Consider the following 24,547-nt stretch of genomic DNA (forward strand, 5'->3'; position numbering starts at 1 on the left):
AATTCACACGATTAACTTTTGTTTTACATTTAGCATTATTGAACTTCAAATTATTTTCTCGTGCTCTCTGGAGTACTTTTTTAAGTCATAGCTCATGTTCCTTTTCCTAAGATCCCCATATTAAGATAGCATCTGTAATACATTCAACGCCTTCTATTATTTGGCTTAATTTTCTTTGGCAAATTTCTGGAGCTGAACACATGCCAAAAGATAATCTTTTAAATTTGTATCTGCCGAAAGGTGTATTGAATGTACACAAATTACTACTTTCTTCATCAAGCTGGATTTGCCAAAAAGCACTATATTAGCATCTAAAACAGAAAATATTTTTGCATTTGACATTCTAGGGGTCTAGTCTAGATCGATATCGGAAAACCAGTCGGGATTCTCTTTCCACTCGACAGCAAACGAGAGAGTGAGTCTGACCCCTTCAAATTCCGTTGGCGGAAAATGAAGTGGAGATTCCGTGCGGAAGTGATGTTTATTGCATAGCAACTAGTCTGTCTCACCTCTACACTGCTCGAGGCTCAGGGAAAGGGGAAGTAGTTTGTTGTCAAAAGTGCTGCTTCGCACGTGCTTTTCAATGAGGATGGCGGTATCAAAAAAAAAAAAAAAAAAAAAAATTACCAATCAGTTGGAGTAAATGGTGAAATTTTTTGAAAACCTCTGCAGTTGTTAAATGATAAACTTGATAGAACATTTAGTAAAGAGCTCAGAAAAAAGAAATGGGAAGAGTCAATGGATATTTTACACGAAACTGCAGATATGTGAAGAGCGTAAGCATAATTTTACGTATGATTTTTTGCAAAATGGAAATTTTCTAAAAAGTTACATGTTTGTAAACTATTTGTTAACAGTTTTATGGTTAAAATATTTTTTGTCTTAAAAGGTTATGTAACAGTGTCAGAAATCAAATCATTAAAATATAGCATCGCATACGCGTGTTTAATATTTCTATTGAATTTTAATCAAAAAAATTTTTAATTTTTAGCAGCCCATGATCAATAATTTTATTTATTCAGGAATTATACTTATCACGTAGCTACAAATATACCATGTATCGAAAATACCAATAAGCAGAAAGCTTTGGATGGATGCATTAAAAGACGATTTACTAGTGAGTAAAAATATAAGAAATTTTTAACAAAAGTAATGGGAAGGAAAATAAAAAGAATTAAATAACTATAGGTTAAATCACAAAACATATCTTGCATATAAATATACACACCTAAACATATATTTTATAAATCGGAAGGAAAAATTGCATAACAGCTGCATATTAAGATAATGGAAAGATTTTTCTGTTTATATAAATGAACTCTGGCATTCTTCCGTGTCAGTAGGTGCAATTATAGATACGTGGGTACCATACTACAGCCCTGATGACACCAGAAAATCCAAACTTTCGATTGAATCGAATTTGATTTGTTTTGTTGAAAACTATGTAAATTTATCTATTTTGTGAAAATACCAGAACAAATAGCATATGTAACCTCTCAAATGCACCAACTTGACATTTATTTCTCAGCCCGATATATTCGTCATTAACAATATACTCTGGTAACTTCCAGAAGCAAAACAATTTAAGGCAAACAAAACTTGTTTTAAATAAATAATTAACTATATATATATATATATAACTGCATTATAAATATATCAACATATGCAGTGAAAGGAAATTGCAGTACATATTCCTATTTATACCCTTTTTAAATCGATCTCACCAGCGACCGTGAGGTAAAATCGCTGAACACTGGTAGTTCAGTCCGAGGTCCGAATATCGCGAACGGGTTGGCTGCATTACCAACATATCTCTAATAACCAATATATCTGTCATTACTAATATATTTCTCATTACCAACATATTTCTGGTAACCTCCAAAAGAATAAAAATTTAAGGCGTACAAAACCTTTTTTAAATAAATAACTATATACATATATAACTGTATTATAAATATATCAGCATATGCAGTGAAAGAAATTGCAGTACATGTTTCTATTTATACCCTTTTTAAATTGATCCCACTAGCGGCCGAGCGGTAAAATCTCTGAACACTGATAGTTCGGACCGAGGTTCGAATCCCGCGATCGGGCTTGCTGCATGGGCTTCATTACCAACATATTTCTCGTAAATTCCAGAAGCATAAAAATTTAAGACATACAAAACCTGTTTTAAATAAATAAGTAACTAAATGTATTATAAATATATTAACATATGCAGTGAAAAGAAATTGCAGTACACATTCCTATTTATGCCCTTTTTAAATCGATCCCACTAGTGGCCAAGTAGTAAAATCTCTGAAAGCTGGTATTGCGGTCCGAGGTTCGAATCCCGCGAACGGACTGGCTGCATGGGCCTCATTACCAACATATCTTGGTAACTTCCAGAAGCATAGAAGGTTAAGGCACGCAAAATCTGCTTTAAATAAATAAATGTATATATATATATATATATAACTGTAAGATAAATATATTATCAGATGCAGTGAAAGAAATTGCAGTACATATACTTATTTATACCCTTTTTAAATCGATCCTACAAGCGGCCGAGCGGTAAAATCCCTGAACATTGGAAGTTCGGTGCAAGGTTGGAATCCCGTAAAGGGCTGGCTGCATGGGCGTTTTCGTGGTTTTCCACATGTGTTACGTGTATACGAGCTAGTTTCCCTTAGAAAGTCCTCCACAAAGGCAACCTCACTTTAGGCAGATAGCCCTCGAGGCTTTGCCGTAATTACATAAAACTAAAACCAAGCACTTTAAGATCTGAATAAAAATACAAAACTGATGTAATATCTAAAAGCAGACCACATTAAAAAATCTGATAACTAATTATAAATCTTGCATTATAATATTTACAAGAATTTAACCGAAAATTATACAGGAGATTTTAGAAACTGACATTCATATCAGTACAGTTAAAACTACAGTCCAAAGTCGTTAATCCGGACTCGTCGGGACTTCAGAGATTCCGGATTATCGATTTTTCCGGATTACAGATCATCAGTTTAAATCTGGTAAGATGGCATGCAGAAATTATAAAATTAAAAATATGAAACCGTAATTTATGAAATAAAGAACAATTATGATCTAAAGGGTATCGAAATTTACAAAAAAAAAAAAGAGTTTAATATTTATTTGTTTACTTTATTAAACATTTCTTTCAATGTAATTTGTTTAAGTTGCTTCGCATTTTTTGCAGCAACTACACTTTTTATCTAATGGACATTGAAACATGCTTTTGCTTTATAGATTCCACTGCAGCTCCAGAATTAGAAACTCTTTTCGACATAATCAAAAGTTCAAACTTTAATTTTCATAAAATTGCTGTAATTCTAAATTTTTGCCACCCCTTAACGTTTTTGCTTGGTGCTTCTCTAAATTCCGGATCTTTTGTCTCCCCTAAATTCTGCCGCCTGGTGCAGCTATGCGAGCTCTGGCGCCAGTTCTTGGTTTCCACGAATAACAAATCAGTTATTCTTAATTCAAACAGCACTGAATGTAATTTTTTGGCCCATAAGTACCATTGACAAAATCTATTTTCAGTACATAGAGATTTTTGTTATATATTTTTTCTCATCAACATTTCTTAGAGCATTTAACTTAAAACTGTAATCATTGCCAACAGAAAAAGCTACCACACTCTTTGTTATTCAATTACTAATATAAAAAAGAATTAGGTATCGATGTATGAGTCATTAATCAAGTTGTCATATGTTGGATAAATATGCCATGATGAAAGAAAAATATTACAAATAATGATTCAGCTGGTTGGCATCAGGGGTATAAAGTATTAGTAGGTGTAAAATCAATTATGTTTGTATGTTTCGGTTTGAGATGTATGCCAAGCAGTTATGCAGATACAGAGTCAAATTATCAATCACACAAATTTATGCTAAAATGAATGTTTCCTCAATAACGAATTATTTTATTTACTGAAGTGAAATTAAGTATCAAGACTCTCCACATGTTTTATTCTGGGGAACAACAAATCAAATGTGCATTCGTAAAGTATACAAAAAAATCCTAAAAAAAAGTTGTCACTTTTTGAGGTCTGGATTTTAGATCATTCCGGATATTGGACATCTGGATCTCTGAATTTGTACTATAGAAACTTATTTACTATCATATGCTAACAAACTTATGCTCACATAAAAGTTAGCAAAAGTGATTGAAAAATATTGCATTGAAATTTCCATCCATAACTTTATCTTTACAGTTCTCAAACTGAAAACAGGAAATAAAACAACCAAAAAACTGATGTTCCAACAATACTGTTTTCTAGTTTGAAGAAGAGAAATATTTATATGCTGTTTCATAATTAATGTAAGAGCTTTTATATAACTTTATGAAAACTTCAGTGAAATAATCTTAAAAAACACTAAACAGCAGTTAAGAAATATGAAGCCTAGACTATGGCACTGCTGCTAATTATTTTCATTATTAAATATGTAAACTTCATGCATGTTCAAAATATCAGGAATTATACTTTAATTTTCATGTAAAAATAAAACAATTTAACACAATGAAATGCATCTAAAAATTTTATGGTCTTAAAAATATACATGGCATTTTCTTGTAAAAAATCAGCAGTTTCAGTTTCGTTCTCTCTTCAGTGTAAAAAGACATCAGTATTGCGGAAACTTGACCTATCTCTACAAAAAAAAAAAAAAAAAAAAAAAAAAAAAAAAAAAAAAAAAAAAAGGATTAACGTATACATGAATTTCAATTCTATACACTGAATTTCACAATACTCCGCAACTATTTAATATAATACCTTAAACTGTTGTTATGAGTTTTGTATTCCATTATTGTATTAGGTGGGAGGTTTAAAACTCTCTTCAGTGTATCTCGAATTCGAATTGTGGTATGCTGGTCACTGGCAGTCTTATTCCATACTGATATTATATCTTCCTGTAAAATTCCAAAGATTAGTCTGGAGAAGTATATATAGTTAAGAAACATGGAACTGCAATACTTTAAGTTTACACAATATGGTGAAAATTAGTGACTAAATAGTTTGCAATTTAGAAGCTTGCCAACTTAAACTTCCAAAAGGACAAAAAATGCAGCAGTTCAGAAAAAAGCTACTATTTCCAAGGTGCTATTATTAACTTCTGCGCCAACTGAAAAGAAACTTTTCTTCTTGAAAAAGAAAGTGATATCAAAAACGTGATGCTACACCAAAAACGTAATGCAAAATTTTCTGAAGGTACTAGATTTTTTAATACAAAGTTCATGAGATATATCTGCCTGATTTCGATCCCAATTTTCTATTAAACCAACTTAGGTAGGCAGACAACAAAGATGGGCAGAACTATTGATATTAATACCATAAAAGAAAACAAAGAGCCTATAAGTAAGAAGTAGCAATAATCAAAGTATAAGTTTGCTCAAATTTAAAATACAAAATTTAAAACAAAATAATTTTCAGTATTTAGATACAGTATGCTGTTCTTATGGTATGAAAAACCAATAGAAGCTCAAACAAAATTAACAAATGTGCTTCATCTGCTGATTATTTCACAGATGAAAGTCATCATTAATCTAATTACAAGCTTTTTCTGCCCTATGAAAAAGCATAACTATGAATCTTCTTACTTGTAAGCAGAGATGTAATCACGATAAATTTACAACATATACATACACAAAATGGCTCTGAATATTTCCAGGCCTCAGATAGACAAAATTCCCCATAAAGTAATACTGGTACAATAAATATGCAGACCATATAAATGTAAATAATGTATATACCACTAAAGCTGAAAAGAAAGCACATACATTGAAAGTTTTAAAGGTGATATCAAGATCGGTGCATTGAATCACCACAGATTTGCTATTGAGAAACCATGCAGGTCAAAGAAAATAAATATAATACAATTTAAAGGACATAAAAAATACAAAGCAGTGAAGAAGTAATGCAGAACGTAATGAAAACTGACATGCAGCTATAAAATCCATTTCTCAAATAGTGATTTTAATCCGAATAACTACAATGACTCACTATTACAAGGTGATGGACAGGAAGTAGAACCATCTCCATCAGCAAGTCTTTGTAATACTGAATCAATAATCATAGAATTGTGATGTACAGATGCCCATATAATCTCCCTAATTGTCCCCAGTTCATTCTTTATTTTAGTCTGATGGAAGGCATTCAGATGATGGCTAATTACATGTCACAAATGCTCAAATGGAAACAGATCTAGAAATTGCAATGACCAAGGAAGCAAACGGTTGTCCTGGTCAGCATAGCAATGCTGGCTTTCATAGTAATGGTTCAAATTTCATAGAAGACTTGTATGTATGTGTATAGGGTCTTTGCAACATGGTGGTACTTAATATATATGGTAAGCTTTCTTGAATGGTTTGGTAATATGCAAAGAATGGTGGTGGTGGGGGACCATTGGAGCCATTCAATGGAGATTCTCCTACAACCTTCATACAAAGACAGGCAAAATTGTACTGTCACTAATAAGGTGCATACAGCATGTGTCATTGACAACCACAATAATGCATCCCTTGGCTACAATAACACTTACACACTTGTTCTTCTTCGCCCAGACAAGTGAGATAAGTCTCAAGAACAGCAAGCATACGGATACTTGGCAAAGTTTACATGGAACAGAAAATGAACACTTCTAATCGTGATTGTAAAATCAAAATATTTTTATGGACAACAGCAATTAAATCCCTTCCAAATTATTTGTTTTATTCTTCCTGAAAGTGGTGCAAATCCAGGTTTGTTTTGGAGGTTATGACACAACCTTCTGAGTGATTTATCAGATTTTTAAACTGTTTAAACTAACTTTATTTTCATAACGTGCACCACGTAAAGCATAAATAAAGTTCAGCTTGTGCCAATGCAGTTTACGTATCACTGCAATCAGAAATGTCTTTTTCCATTATTTAATTCTCTAGCACTTTACAAATACATTGAGTGTAAATCACTGAGTATTGAAAATAAGATTTTCAGCAGCTGCAAGAATTAACACAATGAGATTTTTGATTCTGGTATACACATATAACCATGGTTTACAAAAAGAGAATAACTAGAAATATGATATAGTTGTTGACCAAATAAATCTGTCAGCAACGTGCACAAATTTGTAAAACTCATAATAACTAAGTAATCAGAAGTAATTCTAATAATAATATAAGCAAACAAATAAATAGAAATATTAATTTTTAGTTGGCAAGTAATTACAACTACTGCACTTTGTGCGTTATACACCAAAGCACCTGGAAAACAGATAACAAGAACCAACCATATTGCTCATCATTATATTAACACAATAAAACGGGAAGGCATTTTATTTAATCCTACAATGAAATACATTTTCTTACTGATCTAACAAACTTCTTATTGATTTTTCATCCATGCTTACCTTTTTAACAGTTACAAGTACACTGCCACTTTGCAAAGAAAATCCTCACTTGGCAAAACAGGAAGCTACTACAAAGCCTTGAAACATAAGAAACTTTAAAGAATGCAAATACTAAAATATGTTTACCAGTGTCACAAACTGAGCTATTTAAAAATTATTACACTAACATTTTAATCAAAATGTATGCTTTATTAATATTTATACCATCTGCAAAATTACAGAATAAAACCTAATGATACATTAAAATATTGCATTAATTCATTACACATATTATTTTTTATTTAAAAGGAGAGAAACGCAACAGTGTATTTAAGCTCAGTCTGTAGTGTTCAGGGTCTTTAGACAATGGCTTCCAAAAGTTAAGCACATAATGGTGAAATCAATAAAAATGGAAAACTAAAGCTTTGAATAACTCCAAATTGCACATAAAGGTAGCAAATGTGTTTATGCATGAAAGAAAACAAGCATTATGTACAAAGATGAAAACAAATATTTAATTTCTGTAAATTATACAACGGTGCCATACTTAGGTCATTCACAAATTGATGTTTAAATCTAGAAACAGACAAAAATCACATAAATAAGGTATGTGACCACCTCGGACCTTCATACACATTTTAATGATTGCCAATGCTTTCAATAAGGTGATCAACAATTGCAGATGCTAACAATGGCTTTTCCTCTATCAGGATATTTTCCAGTTGTCTGAGACTGGTGGGAGGAGGTAAATGGGTAGAGATAGTGCACCTGAGGGGATCGTAAAGATTTTCAATAGGTTAAGGTTGGGGGAATACACACAATTTTTAAAAACCAGTTTAAAAAAGTGCCCCTCTTTTTATTCAAGAAAATTGTTTAAAAACAGGTGCTTGAACAATATATGTCATCATTTTTAATTTCTGGAAATTGTATTAGCTTGAAATCAAGGATACTGTCATTTGGTACGTAATCTAAGAAACAAAAAATTTCCCAGGTGTAAGAAAGGGATTGTTTGAAATCAACTGATGTATTCCTTTTGAATACTCCAGCCCAGAAATATCACATGCACGAGAAACAGAAGGTGAAATCTCATTGCCTAATTTCGACGAAAAACAAGATGGAAGGGGTTAAAGATGTACGGCAAGGTGCAGCATCCAATTGAAATTCCACCTCATACCATGATGCTGCTGCCATCTCTGAATGTGTGATGTTCAATGATATTCTGGGATTGATTCGGTGAACCTCTTTATTTGAAGACCCTTACAAGCTTATCTGATTGCATGAAAATGTAGACTTGTCTGTTTTTGTCTGTTTAACAGGATGTTGTGACGATCTGAGATAGTCTAATTGAGATGTTGATGATGCTTTTTTAATCTTGCCTCTCCTGACTGGGCGATTAGGGGAATTTTATTACACTTAATATTTAGTACTTAGTGATTAGTATACTTGGTACTCATAAAAAAAATAAAGTTCAAAATTAAAAAAAATAAAGTACTCATAAAATAATGTTCTTTCATGTGAAGCCTTCGGTGTACAGTACTGGCAAATATTGTTTTACCAAGTGACACAGCGATCATGAATGCAGTTCTGGAGATCACATGTCAATTCCTCTTGCCTACTATTGCAATGTTCTGATCTTCAGAAGGGGTGGTAACCCTTGGTCAAGTGGGCATATGTCTTGTTCAGAATTACTTCCACATTTGAGAAATTAGTGAATAATCAATGACAAAGAGCAACATTTTCGATTGACTGCCCTGCATCAATCTGACAACACATCAGCACTCACTATTTGCCATTCAGCTTCTTTCTGCCATAGAAATAAGAATATAATAAAAAATTAGCTTATGAAAGTTATACATACTTCATATCAGCATTTAAATAAACCTTCTCAAATCCCTTAGAATGCTGGCATTTGGCTGTAATATAGTACTTGTATACTGTTATCAGCATCTACAGTGATTTTCAACCACTCAAATTATGTTTTTGAAAATTGCTAATTTGAATTGTGTGCTTACGTTTTGGAAGCTAGTATATTAAAAACAAGTTTAGAGTTTTCAATACTATATATCTCAAGAATTATTCCTAATTATTTTAAAAAAAATTCAGCTAATTTTTTTGGTCAGTCTGGATGTTTTACACTGCAAGGATAGCCCTTTACATCTTCTTTTCTTTTTTTTTTTTTTTTTTTAATTTATAGGTCAAGTACCAGCACTTTTTTTTATAGAAACCTAAACTTACCTGAAAACGAACAGAAACAACTGCACCACATATTTCTTCACCAACCATAAACTGCTCACCTAAAATTGCCAAAATAAGATCTTCCCAACAACGCGAAGCAAGTCCCTTTTTTAGCCTAACAATCCACTTGCCACCAGCTTTATTTGCTTCATCCTAAAATCAGAAAGAACAGGAAATCTGAAAACAGATATCTACAAAAACAGACGTCATGTTACTTAAAATAAGCTACCATACAAAACTCAAGCAAGAACATTTTCTCAGAATCATTTAAATTTTTTTAGAACTGATTTTGCATTATAAGCATTAATCATTACACAAGGCATGGCTTGGAAGTCTGCTCAATTTTGGAAAAAGTACAAATATTTATTTTTATACAAAAGGTCTTGAGCTATTTTTCTGCATATCTTCAAAGCATTCCCCCCCTCCATCCTTACTTCAAATGATAGTCAGGCAGTGCTATGCCTGGGCTGCAGAAAGGATGATTAGACTATTGCCAACTGAATTCAGTCTGTGTTTGTGACACCAACAGCATAGACCCAAGCATTTTCAAGAAGCAAGACTATTCCTTGAATATGCATTCCTCTCCATTCATTTTGAATTACATGCCAGTTGTTTCAGTCTCACAGTATTGCACAAGATTGATGGGTTCACCTCTAAAAAGAAATTCATCGAAGTAGAATCGCTTTTATATCCCAAACTATACTCCACACGGTTTTTGGGGGTCGACATTTATGTTTCGAATTTTTGCTTTTTGGGAAATTCTGTGTGCATCCATTCCACTGACTGTTGTTTCAATTCTGGAGTACATAACAAACCAAAGTTTCCTCATCAGTGATTTACCAGGCTTAAAAATGACTCTTCTTCATTACTGTGTATTGGGTAAGGAATATCCCAGCACTGCCAAGTTGTTTAGCTTTGTGGACATTTATAACCATCTTTGGTACCCAATGGCCACATAACTTACAGTAACCGAAGAGGCTGGAAAGCAGTTTTGCACAAAACAATTCTTGAAATTTCAGGAAATTCATCAGAAAGTGTTGAGAGAGTAAAGCATCTATTCCCTCGAAGTTTTTCAACCTGCCTTACTAAATTGCCATTGACAACAGAAGGCCACCTGCTCCGTACTTTGTTACACACATTTGTTCATCTTCATTGAATATTTTAACCCACCTTCTTATTGTAATTACAGAACACTAGAGAGAAGAAATTCCCTGACCTAGGCTATTGAGAGCTCTTAACACGGTATTGATGGCTACAGGGGCGTGACCCTGCAGTCAACCCCGAGTGACAAAATTAAAAGTCAGCAATATAAAACACAAGTCAAAAGCAACTGGGCACCAAACAAAGAGAATGCAAAGTCAGCATCTGTTTCCCAGTGATTATGTACCCCAGGAGCCAAGTCCAAGTACAGGTCTTAGCCAGTATGCCAGGGGTTCCTCCAGTCAACCTCCGGGGGGATTTCTCGCCATACTACTGTTCACTGCACTTTCACTATAAATCTCAGCAACTTGCAATTTCAGCAACAGAATTTCAGTAGGCTTTATGTTCCTGACATTCAAGAAATTATAACAGCAGGTTCTTCAATTGTCTAAAAATCTTTTTAATGATCATTACAACTGAACACACAATACATATCAACAGTAATAGCATCAATGGAAAGGCAAGGGACAAGGAAGACTACTGTATATGTTTAGAGTGCTGTTAGAAGCACAGTGGGGGCAGAAGAAAAAAACAGTACTTCCAGGACATACCTTGTATTAAACTTTAGATCACTAGATTTAATAATGCTCTATTTTACCCAATTATTACACTGCCTACCCCTTATTATTAATTTCAGTGGTTAATAAAATCAGATACTGCCATCGCTTATTTATCATTCAGGTACGTAATGCTTCAATTTAATGGGTCTGACCAAAATTATTCTAAGCCCCAGTCCCTGTAATAATATGGGACACATTTTTTAGATTCGTTTGCCCACGCTGACTTCAGATGGGCTGAAAAGCAGTCTTCCAAAGGCACTGTACATGAGAACTGTTCCTTCTGAACGGCTTACAGGATGAAAGCGCAACTTTTGCATCCCTTTTTAAGTTATAGTTTTCTCTTCAGTTTCCACATTTAGAATCTTCACTTTGGGATAGACTAATTATTCTCATAAAAACTCAGGAAATGTTTCCTTGCATTACTGTATATTAAGTCTTTGAATGGAAAGGGCACAACTTATTTTGCATCATGGCTTATTTATTATTCAATTATATAGTGCTTTAATAAAATGAGTTTCATCGAAATTCGTTCACCTCCTGATCCTTGTACCTGACAGACTCTCTTCAGAGCTCTTAATCTCGAGTGAAACAAAGCTCAAGAGGATCAGGAATTTGGAAGGGGGGGGAACTGGATAAAAAAATTAGTTCACTGAGTTACTCCAAGTTGTTTAGCAAGTTATTTTTACATTTCAGAACAATTTTTTATTCAGTAATGACTGCTCTGCAGGGCAGTCCTTTTGAAGGACTCCCAATATGCTCTATATTGTTAACACTGAAATCAAAACTCACATGCCCTTCTCAAATCAAGTCTTTTAAAAAACAGAAGTAATTAATAAACATGCTTTTTCTTGATGAAACTCATAATGAATTCCATACCTCAGACACGCATGAGTGAGGTGAATAATTAGGAGAGCAGAAGCTTAAAAATTAGTTATCATTATAAATTGGTAAAATAAACTTAAAAAATTCATTAAAAAGATTACGATTTTAACTTTCCATTCTGGAGCACTTAAAAAATATCAAAAGAATTTTAGGTTATAAAATATCCAACTGAACTAAAAGAAGGATTAATAATATTCATTTATCCTAAAAAATGTTGAAGTTTCACAGTATTGTTTCCTAACATTAAAATTTGTTGTTGGAAGTAACACATTGAAGTTAATTTGTGCTTGTTTACTTTAATATACTGAGCTGAAACAAAACTAGCACAGAAAGTACCATGTTGCCAATATAAATGATTCCCTACTTTCTTTAATTTCAACTAGAACATATGATGCACTTACGTTGCCATAAAATGTATTCCTTAGTTCATTAACTGAGCAAGGTTATGGTTTGTTATGGCAGCAAAACACATGAAGGCTGTCTGCCTGAAAGGATATGTCTTTATGGAGAAAAGCCTCAAGTTCATTCAAGTAAACCTAATAATTAGGATCCATTCAAATCAGAAGAGTTTTGATCATAATATGTAATGTATTATCAAACACTTCCCCCCCCCACAAAAACTGTCAATGGAATGAAACATGTGGTTTGCTTTCTTGTATTCATACTTTATTTTTGCCAGAACTGCATAGTTAGTTGGATTACAATTATTTCAGTAGGCACTGTACATGAGAACTGTTCCTTCTGAACGGCTTACAGGATGAAAGCGCAACTTTTGCATCCCTTTTTAAGTTATAGTTTTCTCTTCAGTTTCCACATTTAGAATCTTCACTTTGGGATAGACTAATTATTCTCATAAAAACTCAGGAAATGTTTCCTTGCATTACTGTATATTAAGTCTTTGAATGGAAAGGGCACAACTTATTTTGCATCATGGCTTATTTATTATTCAATTATATAGTGCTTTAATAAAATGAGTTTCATCGAAATTCATCATACATGGAACAATTCTGAAGACATGCTTAAGAAACTTTACCACGAACTGTATCACAGCAAGGTTCCAATGTTGCCTACTCAGTCACTTGTGGCCACGAACGTAATGGATAAACCAGATACACAGAATTATTTAGTTCTTTTTTCCCACATCAGGAATCTCTTAAAATGAAAACTGCAAGATTTACTTAACATTTTAGAAGGAATTATCTGTTTATATGTTAAAGGTGAAGCAAGATAAAATGAAGAATTCATTGTACTTAACAGAATTGGAACAAGCAATGGAAACATGTTAAGATAGTTTTAGAAAAGCCACATAGTTTCAGCATGAACATTATGTTCCATTTAAAGTATTACAAGCTACACAGGACTGTGTAAATTAAACAGTTGCTATGGACTTCAAGTTTTAATAATTAACTGTGGCAGAAATTTACAGCAAAATTTTTATACAATATCAAATTGTATTACAGTATGAGATTTTTCCATTGTAGAACAACACAAGCTGCAGAATTTTCTCCAAAGAGCTCTTATTATTGCCTACTAGTCATCAATAAATTAAGTGCGCTATTCTTGTATCTTTTAACATTGTTCTTGTTTTCAAAGTAATTAACTGACAGATATATAATGGGTACCAGGAACAAATGCTGTCAAATTGTATCTTAAAGTAACCAATTTACATTGGTTATTGAAAGATATGGCATCAAATAATGAAATTATTACAGCGAGATGAAAATAGCAGAATTTTAAAGTAAAACAATTTAAAATTTTTATGCATGTTATCTGCATGGAATTTAATACTAGAAGAAGCATAATAAAGCTACATACTTAATAGAGATATGTCTTTGTAAAGAAAGATATCACCCTCTCATAAGCATGTGCCTTTACAGCTTTTATTTAAAAGATGAGTTTAAAAATAAAGATTTAATTGACATAAAAATGAAATTTCCAGAAAAACATTTCTTTCATATTAGAAATTAAGTAAGCATTAGATATTTTAATATTGCAACTAAAATAGAAACAGGAAAAATTAAACAAAATGTGCTACCATTTTCATTTTCTAACTTGTGAAAATGTTGAATTTAAGTAATTTAAAAGCAACATTTATAAGTCAGCACTTAAACATACCAGCAAATGATATAAATGACACAAATTCAATCAAATACATGAATGCAATAAAATGATGCAGACATTCAGCCAGAAATATCTAGTTTTAAGAAACCATGCTATTTCTATAATTCCAGGCACTAAAGCAACTACATGCTCAGATCTTTTAAAAATAATTCAGAAATATAGCTTAGTTATTCACATTCAAATATGGAATTAAGAATATTTTCAATGTTACCGATTACCATTGCTAGTGTCTAATGTAACTTCAGAAAACTTAATTACGTTATTAAAAGTGCTTGAAAAATTACTGCAATACTTTTTATATTCACAACATTATTCCTTATAATATTCCAATGTCATGTAATTTATCATGAAGAAAATTTATGCTTTTCCTTTCAAAACTATAATTCATGGCATGTGTCATTTTCTGAATAATATAAAGCTGATTATAAATATTATTGCAAGAGTTATGGTGTGATTTGAAATAGTTACCTTAAATAAATATCAAAATGTAGGTATACAGCTTACATTTTATTGTGTATATTTCTTATTTGGCAGGAGTTTATCAAATGGCTGAACACCTTACATTGTTATACATAAGCAGGAATTTACCTCTTTGCCTCAGGTGAAAAAATACGTAAGCACAACTCTAATGAATGTGGCGATTAGTAAATGCCCTGCAAGTTACCATCTTTTATCTGATAATGTTAAAGTACATCTAAATATTAAGCCAACTTCTGCGATTTTTATTACTCTGGACAAGGAAATGACACAGGATGCAAACATTAGGGGAATATTTGTTTTCTAAGTTAACAACAGCACATAAAAAATGCTTTGAAACTTAGTCATACATCCAGCAATATCACTACAAAAATATTCAGAAAGAATACAATAAAAAACTAATTTTTTCATAAAAATCCAAAATTAATTATTCCTCTATTTTATTATTTCTTCCTTTTTTTTAAATATTTTATTTAGCAAAATTCCTATTAAATACAAATGCTACTAAGAATACAATTTTTAGTAAAAGCTTCATATTTATTTAGCACTTTTAGTAATTAATTAGTTCATCATAGCTCACCAATTTTCATTATAATGTGCAAAAGTCACTTTCCTCTCCTTCCATACTCCTATTAGCATTACTTTCTGTATCTCATGAGATAACTTTAAAGGGTAAGAACGATCATTACAGGTTTGCATATTTTAAGAGGAATTAATCAGCTGGAAGTATTAATCTTTTACTTGTTTCTGGCTAGTACTAGTGGTCGAATGACATTACATTTAATTTTCTTGGTTTTGCCCCAGTTGCACGCCTACTAAATATCTTATTTCACCACTTGGTTGCCGGTAAGCTGCTGAAGAGTTAAAGTATCTCGAATTGCATATCATAATTGTGTAATTTCATAGTCATACTTAGCAACAAGCTGTATAATACAAAATTCAATTATAAAAATCAATCTTTACTCCAAACAGATGCTGACCTAAAAATTTTCTAAAAACCTTTAATGTACTCCAATAAATAACGACAAACTTAGGGGGGGGACCACACACACTCCAGTAGACTATAAGTAACAACTACCAAAATAGACAATAACACACTTACTTCCCACATAGGCTTTATACCATGCTTAAAAAGGTGAAAATCACTATGAACTGCCATTTCTGATGGTCTTATTAAATGCCCATATAAATTCCAAAACTGTTCTACCTGAAATAAAGGAAAAATAGCACAACATATTAAACATGATATTAAGAATGAAAATACTATATAAGAACTTAAAATGCTCGAGACAGAAGGTTAGCAACTCTAATTAAGCATATGCATCCAATACATAACACACCAAAATTAAAAAAGGGGTGGGACTCACAAAATTGGAAACTTTTGTGACTGAAAGTATTTTTAGTTCGATTTCTGTTTCTAGCATGAACATAAACTTTTATACTGAAATTAATTTTAGTTGAAGAGATGTGACTGTGTCTTTTAGTTGTTATATTCTGTTGATAATTCAGATGTGTTTACATGACACATATCAAAGCTGTCCATTCTACCCATTTTTTGACTATGAGGATGGATTATACTGGGGGTATTTTGTGTTATATTTACATTAAGCCTAACTATAGATTATTCTGCATGTAGTTTGCAGTTTGATAAAAATGGCAGCATTTTGATAGCTTCCAATATGGAAATTAGCTGGGGAACTAAGGAGAACTTATTTAACCTGGATTAGATAGTTTGAAAATGCTTAGTTACGGCCAGATGGTAAATTTTTATGGATGAAAGCAAATGACATGTTACTTGGGTACAGTATGTCAACAAACTGATAATACCTAAAATATATATCTACATTAATTACACTGAAATTTGTTTTATTTTGAAAATAAATGTACTAAATGATATATATACATAAGAGGGTAATACAGGAAACTGAGTTGAATGGCCATTTACAGGGTGTTTCATATTGAAAGGGACAAAAAGAAATCACGCATATGAACACTGTTAATTACTTTATTTTGATAAATCGAATTTGTAGTGAAACTACAGTTATCCAAGTTTCTATAGATGTTCTATGTGTGCCCCTCGATGACACAGCAAATACTATTTGTGCGGTATTCCAGATCCTACTACACTCATGATAATATCCTTCATTAATGATTTGAGCACTTCAGTTATTTGCTGCTTCAGCTGCTGCAAGTCCTGAGGAAATTGAGGCATGAACACTTTGTCTTTAACAAAACCCCAAGGGGGAAAACCCTTCATTAAATTAATAAAGTTACAGATGTGAAGTAAATATATTTTCATTAAAATTTGCATTTCAGTATTCAATATAATGGGATTATCTCTACTGTTTGGTAACAATTGTTGTGAATTGCACAAAGTATCCTTTACAAATACTGGTAGACACTGGCTCAGATATTTCAGTTATATCGGAAGAAATGTGTATGATTAATTTTAACCCAGATCAATTAGAAAAATAAACAACTTTGCTTATCTTTTATGGTAATGAAGCACTTACCAGCAGTGGAGACTTACTTGTACCTAATGAAGAATTAGATTGCAGAGGCCATGGAGATCTTACATAAGCATAAACTTCAGCATTGAATGTAGATTTTATGTTTAATTTCTAAGTTATTTTATGTTAATCATCTTTCTTATCTACTTAATTTAGATTTTCCTACCAGAATGTAAATTTCTAGCACACAATATTATAATCAGGTTGAAAGGTTTTAGAGGGCAGAATCACAGCATGTTCTGCCACACTTCTACTTTGACTGTCTTGCTAGTATTCTGCCACGTTGCATTATTCTCGCCATTAGGCTTGTTACACTGACCTTGGGTCAGAGCCAGCTTGCATGCCATTCTATTTGTGCAGCTATTAGCTTGTATGTCATTCTATCTGTGCAGCTTACTAACTTGTTTTCATTTTAGTACACCCATTCCCTTTGACTTGAGCCATAATTGTTGGTTTCTGTAAGCATGAGTGGTACCACCTGTTAAATTTTATCTTAGACAAATAAAAGGGTCTTTTATACTCTTTCACTGTCTCTGTGGTACTTAAAAGATGTAACAACACTTTGCTACTGTAGGAACTCCTGGAAACTAACACACAACATGGAAAATCACTCTAAAGCTTGCATTTTAGCAAGGGCTGATCACATTGCTTATTAATTTTTTCTATGTCTCTTATACGTTATAATAGCAATCTTCTCCTACTCTACTTTACATCACATTTCTTATGTTCTTATTTAAATTTATTTCTGCAGAAATATGCAGTTCTACATTTTGCAGATATACCAGGCACGTTCCATGTTCTTAGGTGTAAAGTCATTCAAGTTACATAAACGTTGACAGCTGTTCCTTTCATTTCTCACCAATATATAATACTTGATTGTTTTCCTCTGCCACTTATAGATGATATGCTTATTTTAAGGAAGTGGAAATTTTTTAAATTAGACCTAAAAGTGCTTAATATCAAATAAAACTGAATGAATAGTGTAGAGACCTCACATCCTAGTAAATTTCTAGCAAACTAAAACCTATTTCGGTTATTTCAGGTCTGCTGTATTCTTTTAAACATATGTTCGGCTCTTAATGCTCTTCAGAAAAATATAATGCTATCTGAATGACAAAACTAAGCAACAAAAAACAGCAAAAATATGACAATTTAAAAATATTATTTTCTTGGATGAATTGTTGTAGGTATTTAATGTACCAATAAATGGCAATTCAGGAGAAAAAATGCAAACTTTTACGTTACTACATTATCAGCTAAAGGGCTTGAACCTAATGATGAGCAATTACAGTTCCTCTTCTACAACAAATTTGTACTAAATTTTGCTACAATGATAGAATCTTTAAGATATCATCTTGCATAAAAAAAAAAAAAAAAAAAAAAAAAAAGACTATTTCCAAATGATCTGTAGAAACTAAAAAAAGCTTTGAACAGACAGAGAATTTAATTCTTAAAAATAGTGATACATTGATTTTTGACCAAGAGCAATTTTTGACCACTTTATATTACAACTAAATCTTCATAGTAAGCTTTGGAAGCAGAATTAACCCAAACTGATTTGGAATGAATTGAACTAATTTTCATCTCCTCAACCAGAACACTGATTTATGTAAGCAAGAAATATATATGAAAAAGAAGCATTAACTCATGCATGGGATGTAGAGGAATGGCACTGCTGGCTTTGGGGACTCCTGGAAACAATAACTCCTGGTTCAATAAATTATTAATACACCAAGAAACCAGGATGCTATAGCTGAGTGCATAACACGATTATTTCTTACAGAAGCAAATGAAGAATATGAAACATTAATAGTTACCAAAATTATCCAAAATATACATTCTATAACAGAAATGGAATTTAAAAAGGCCTCTCAATAAGCTGAAATGCTAATTAGTGCAGTGTTGAGTACCTGCAATGATTGAGACTAAAGGTTCAAGAAAACTTAAAAACATACCATGGGAAATTAGACCTTATTTCAAAGTTATGGATGAACTAGCAATAATTGACTATATCACATGTGTGTGTGTGTGATTATGGCAAAGCCTCAAGGGCTATCTGCCTAAGAGGAGGGATGCCTTCGTGGAGGACTTTCTAAGGGAAACTGGCTCGTATACATGTTACACATGGGGAAAACCACGAAAACACCCATGCAGCCAGCCCGTTCGCGGGATTCGAACCTCGGACCAAACTACCAGTGTTCAGCGATTTTACCGCTCGGCCGCTGGTGGGCCCTATATCACATGAGGTCCATATCAAATTGTTATTTTTGCAACTCTTAAGAAGGAATTTTCACATTTCTACTGTTGGCTGCATACAAATTATTAAATTACCGATATACTTCTATGTACTGTGTGTCAAAGAGACTGTATTTGTGCAACTTGAATAGAAGTTTGCAGGTAGATAGCACTGTGCTAAGAAAGCATAGCTATGGAAATGAGATTGCTTTTGAAAGAAGTTATTGATCTGCAAAACTTTTAGTTTTTTACACTGGTTTATGCCTTAAATATGAATTATTGTGTATTTGGTTAATAAAGACACTGCTGGTGAAAATGTTCTACCTGATCAGAGAATTAGCTGTTTCAGCTTTATGAGAGTATCATATGCAAAAGCAGATGAAAATACGTCAAGCCCAATATCTGTGACAGTGCTTTAACTCTTGCACGACATTTTGAGGAAAATGGGAATTATGTTCAGAGCCTCAGTGGCAGAATCCAGCGGAAGCGATGTAGAAACAGGGTTGGAGAGCCTGGTAGCTCAATCAATTACTAGCTTCAGCAGCACTTGGAAAATTGCAAAAAACCAAAAGTTTACTAAATTTACAGGCACTGCAGATCTCACATGACATATAGCAATTGTATCCTCAAATTGCATTCAAGTAATATCAATACATGGCATCCACACGTAGGCACTGACACTGCTTATGACTGATTCACAGTAGATTTGAATGTCCTGTAGATAGATGAAACATATTTTCAGTTGAATGGAAATATTAATACCTGTAACTGTCAAATATAGGCAACTAACAATCTGCGTGCATACATAAAAGAGTTATTACACGTGCAGTAACTTACTGTGCAGTGTAATTTAACTATCATCAATTGCACTTTGGGGGGGGGGAGGAAGCAAGCTTGAAAAGATGGGTACTAACCTGAAAATGCTACTGCATTTGCAAGAACGGAATCTCATGGTGACTGGCATGTCTATCCAAAATGGTGCTTCTTTTATGTAGCAGCCATTGTGAAGCAGTTCTTCACAAGAGCATTTTAATTTCAACCAATTTATTAGTCATTCCTACCATACTGCCTATCTCCTCATTTGCTATATTAAATACATGTAGATTTTTGGTTGTATGGTTACTTAAAGTCTCAAGACTGCAGCAGCAGGCCATCTACCTCTAACAAAAGTAAAAGCTGCTATCTACTGCAAAGTCACTTCTACACACACTCTACTCGACTTATCAGTGTGATTACACATTTGCTGAATGTGATTTTTATGGTGAAGGACAAGAACACTCTGTAATGAAGGAATTGTATGGCTTTTAAGATAGCTCATTAGCATTTAAATGTGGCTTGAAAGAAATGAATGTGCAGCACTATCCACTGGCAAAATTCTGAACATCCCATCCCCCCACCCAAAGAAAACTCCGAATTATTTACATTCAATTTTATTTAGAATTTAGTTGTGAACTGCATTTTCATATTACAACTTTCTTATTTTTTTATGATTTTTTAAAAAGTCTTATGACTTCTGGTTCACTATGTAGATTTTCAAAATTGCAATTAGAAGTATCTTGGATAATTTTTATTACATAAAGATGAATTTGCGTTTACTGTTACAATTCAACTACGGAAATATTTTTGTAACTTTTTTAACAAGGCCCATATATAAATTAAAATTTTATTAATCTTTACCCAGCATATATGCAATAAGGAAATTATTTCTCCTTTTCCTGTCCCCCAGAATTTTAGACCTTTTATGTACATTAACCATACTAAATGCATTACCTCAGAAGAAAATACAATATGCTTCTTTATGCTTTCCCAGGGAATGGCTGAAGATAAACTTTATATCAAATGAACAGAAATCAGTTTTTGCATTTGCCTTATAACATATTACTACAGTCAGAATATAATCAAATTAAAAAGCATGTGAATCAAATATTAAAACTACTGACAAGGAAAATTCAAGGCCTTTCCAAAATTTCATTAACCTGTTTCAGCATAGCATATTCAGATAATTTCATGAATATTTAAAATTTTTATGTCCAACATAGACACTGAACATCTTCAACAATTCTGGTCCAGATGTTAAACAAATTATTACAGACTTCTAAAACTTTGATAACATACCTGAAAGAGGCTACGCACTAATATAAAGTATATAACAAATATACAAAACTAAAATACATTACAAAAATTACTTACCGTACTGAAAACACCCACCATCTTCAAATTTTGGTCATACGGTTGCATACTGATCAGCTTTCCTCCAGGACGATGAGAAAACCATAGAGCATATGCAAATTGAAGTCTGTGTTCATTTTGCCCGGGCATAGGGACTTCTAATTCCTCCTATAACACATAAGACAAAACTGAAAGTTGAAGAACACAGTGTTTTTATTTAAGGTTTAATTTACAGTTCTTGAATGTCAACACGTCACACATTCAAATATTGACTCCTTTTTGCAACTCATCTTTTGGAATTTTGTTCAAGTCTGATTTTTAAAACTATTATGATTTCACTTTAGGGAAGAGAAATTAGGCTGCAGGCACTAAATCTGGTGAATAAGGAGGATGGTTGAAAGCTGCAACTTTTCTTTACTAGGAACTGGATATTTAGTGCACAGCTGTGCATCAAAAACCAGTTCTTTGTCTCAGACTTTTCAGGCCTGTGCAATGACTTCTATTATGACTTTCTAAAATGTGGAGTTCAATGTCTGTCCTAAGGAACAAATTCTTCATGAATTTATTCCTCTCCAATTAAATAAAAAAGTCTCCAACATGGTCTCAAATTGAGATTTCTGAAAATGAAATTGTTGTGGCTATAATGTATCTTCCTACGAAACACGTGATTACCATTTTGTCCCGGGTTTGTCAGAATAACACCAAGCTTCATCTCCAGTCATAGTATATCTGAAAAATCAGACTTAACCCCTTGGGACATTTGATGTCTGAGAGACGTCATTCATTTGTTTTCCCTAGGAGCGGATGACGTGTCTAAAACGTTATTTGAGGTTAGGCACAATTCTGTTCATTTCATTGTAGCTTGTATCAGTCATAATAGAAAAAAAATTACAGTATTTCGGTGAACATTATTTGCGATACATTGCCCCATTATGTCAAAAACAAGGAATATATTTTATGATAGTGATAGCGAAAGTGACTTTGAGATATCTGAAGAAGAATTGTTTACTGATCCTGAAATTGACAATTACAATGAAATACAAAGCGAAGGTGATGAAGACAATATTGAACGAGAAAATGATGACAATTGTAATATAAAACCAAGGTTTCGAAGACGCACAAGACGTCTATCGAGCAGTTATAGTGAATCTTCTCGTGAACCAGTATCAGACGAATGGATTTTGGAAGAAGAAGAAAATGTAGCCGATATAAAAAGTTTTTCTGAAATATCTAGAATTAATCCTTTGAGCCTGCATAGACTAGATGGTAAGCTATTTATAGAAAATATTTTACAAATGAAGTAAGAATCTAACTGAAGAAGCAACCCTCCAAAAACTCTCACTAACACTAATCAAAACAGTATTTGATGAGCATCCACACAAGGAAAGCTTCTATAAATTCTATAAATGTAACTAGTTTGCTGTGAAAAACCAATTAAAATGTAAAAAGAAAGTTTAGCTTTAAAAGTAAAAGATTATTGGTTTCCCAATAAATTTAAGGTTACATAGGAATAAGAAATCAAAAAAAAAAAAAAAAAAAAAAAAAGTTTGTATGCATCCCCCTCAACCTTCAAGCATAACTTTTTGTACGTAAAAAGTAATCTTTAAAATGGATCCTTGCTCAAGTGTAAATTAAAATTTTGCTTTCATGGATATGAGATTGAATGGTTGCATAATTATAAAGACACACAAGGAGTACCTGCTTACCCAAAACATTTTTATAGAAAACTGAAGCAAGACTGGGTAAAATTTAAGATATGCTTTAATAAATGAAGCCTTTTATGAATACAGTACAAAGTCTGAGATCCAGATTCATCAGTACATCAGCAATTCAAAATTTGGGATTTTTATGGATATTAGATCGTCAGTTAAAATCTAGCAAGATATATAGAAACTGTAAAATTAAAAATATGAAATAATGAAGTATTTATGATCTTAAAAGAATTAAAATTTACCAAAATGACCAAAAAAAAAAAATCTGAAAGTGTTCGGATTTTACATTACACCCAAAAGGACTTTTTTTAACCTTTCGTGTGTTATCTTTATTTCTTAAATGTTGACACTAGACATTTTATGGCCCAGTGCAGTCTCTGCTGCCAAATGTCTCCCTAATCCTAAACATTTTGCTGATGAAAATATACCAAATGTGCATATGTAAAGTATACAAAAAAAAGTTGCTGGTGATCTGGATTTTAGATCATTCAGGATACTGGATGCTCAGCCTTTGCACTGCATTATTTGATTAACATTTAGTAAAAAAAGTTTTAGTGTTAAAACAAATTAGGTGGAAAATTTTTTTAATACTTTTGCAATATTAATATATAATGTATGCAATATTAATATGTAAATCTTCAACACAATGAATTTAGATTTCAAATTATGTCATACAATCATAATTAGCTCTTGGAGAAAAACTTCTGCTTTTTCACCACATTCAGGTTTAGATGAACAAATATACAGATTTAATGGGAACAGCCCACAAGATTATTAGTCTGAACTTTTACACCATGCCAATTTCAGAAATAAATAAATAAGAAAAAAATAATAATAAATGCCATTTAGATATCAGAATATTTTGGCAATTCAGCTTTACAAAACAATATCCTTGACGTTTCACCAAAACGAGCTCACACAGCCCACAGATACTTGCTCTGCTTATTCATGAAATTCAAGAGCCACAAGACTTAAAACACATTCATAAAATTTAATTTATGATGTCAAAGAAACTCTTATTTTATATATAAAGAATGCATCAAAATACAATATGGATGATCTCACCAAGGATAATTATTGGC

At 32.4% G+C, this 24,547-nt stretch overlaps 1 protein-coding gene across 2 annotated transcripts in view; it reads right to left on the reverse strand.

Moving 5' to 3' along the window:
- Positions 1-4,525: 4,525 nt before the first annotated feature.
- Positions 4,526-24,547, reverse strand: part of LOC118193278 (eukaryotic translation initiation factor 4E type 2-like) — a 48,372-nt gene continuing 28,350 nt past the window's right edge. The window contains exons 3-7 of one of the 2 annotated variants that reach the window (XM_035364331.2): positions 21,775-21,921; positions 15,942-16,046; positions 9,600-9,752; positions 4,775-4,911; positions 4,526-4,652 (exon numbers count right to left, since the gene is read on the reverse strand). In XM_035364331.2, coding sequence (XP_035220222.1) covers positions 4,610-4,652; positions 4,775-4,911; positions 9,600-9,752; positions 15,942-16,046; positions 21,775-21,921 — 585 coding nt within the window. In that variant the 3' untranslated portion in view covers positions 4,526-4,609. Of the gene's footprint in view, positions 4,653-4,774; positions 4,912-7,553; positions 9,169-9,599; positions 9,753-15,941; positions 16,047-21,774; positions 21,922-24,547 lie in introns of those variants that run through there. The other variant, XM_085806959.1, reaches the window with a different exon arrangement.

The sequence above is a fragment of the Stegodyphus dumicola genome, chromosome X1, assembly GCF_044657685.1.
Source record: "Stegodyphus dumicola isolate Sdum_Otavi_A_Nest chromosome X1, ASM4465768v1".
Taxonomy (NCBI): domain Eukaryota; kingdom Metazoa; phylum Arthropoda; class Arachnida; order Araneae; family Eresidae; genus Stegodyphus; species Stegodyphus dumicola.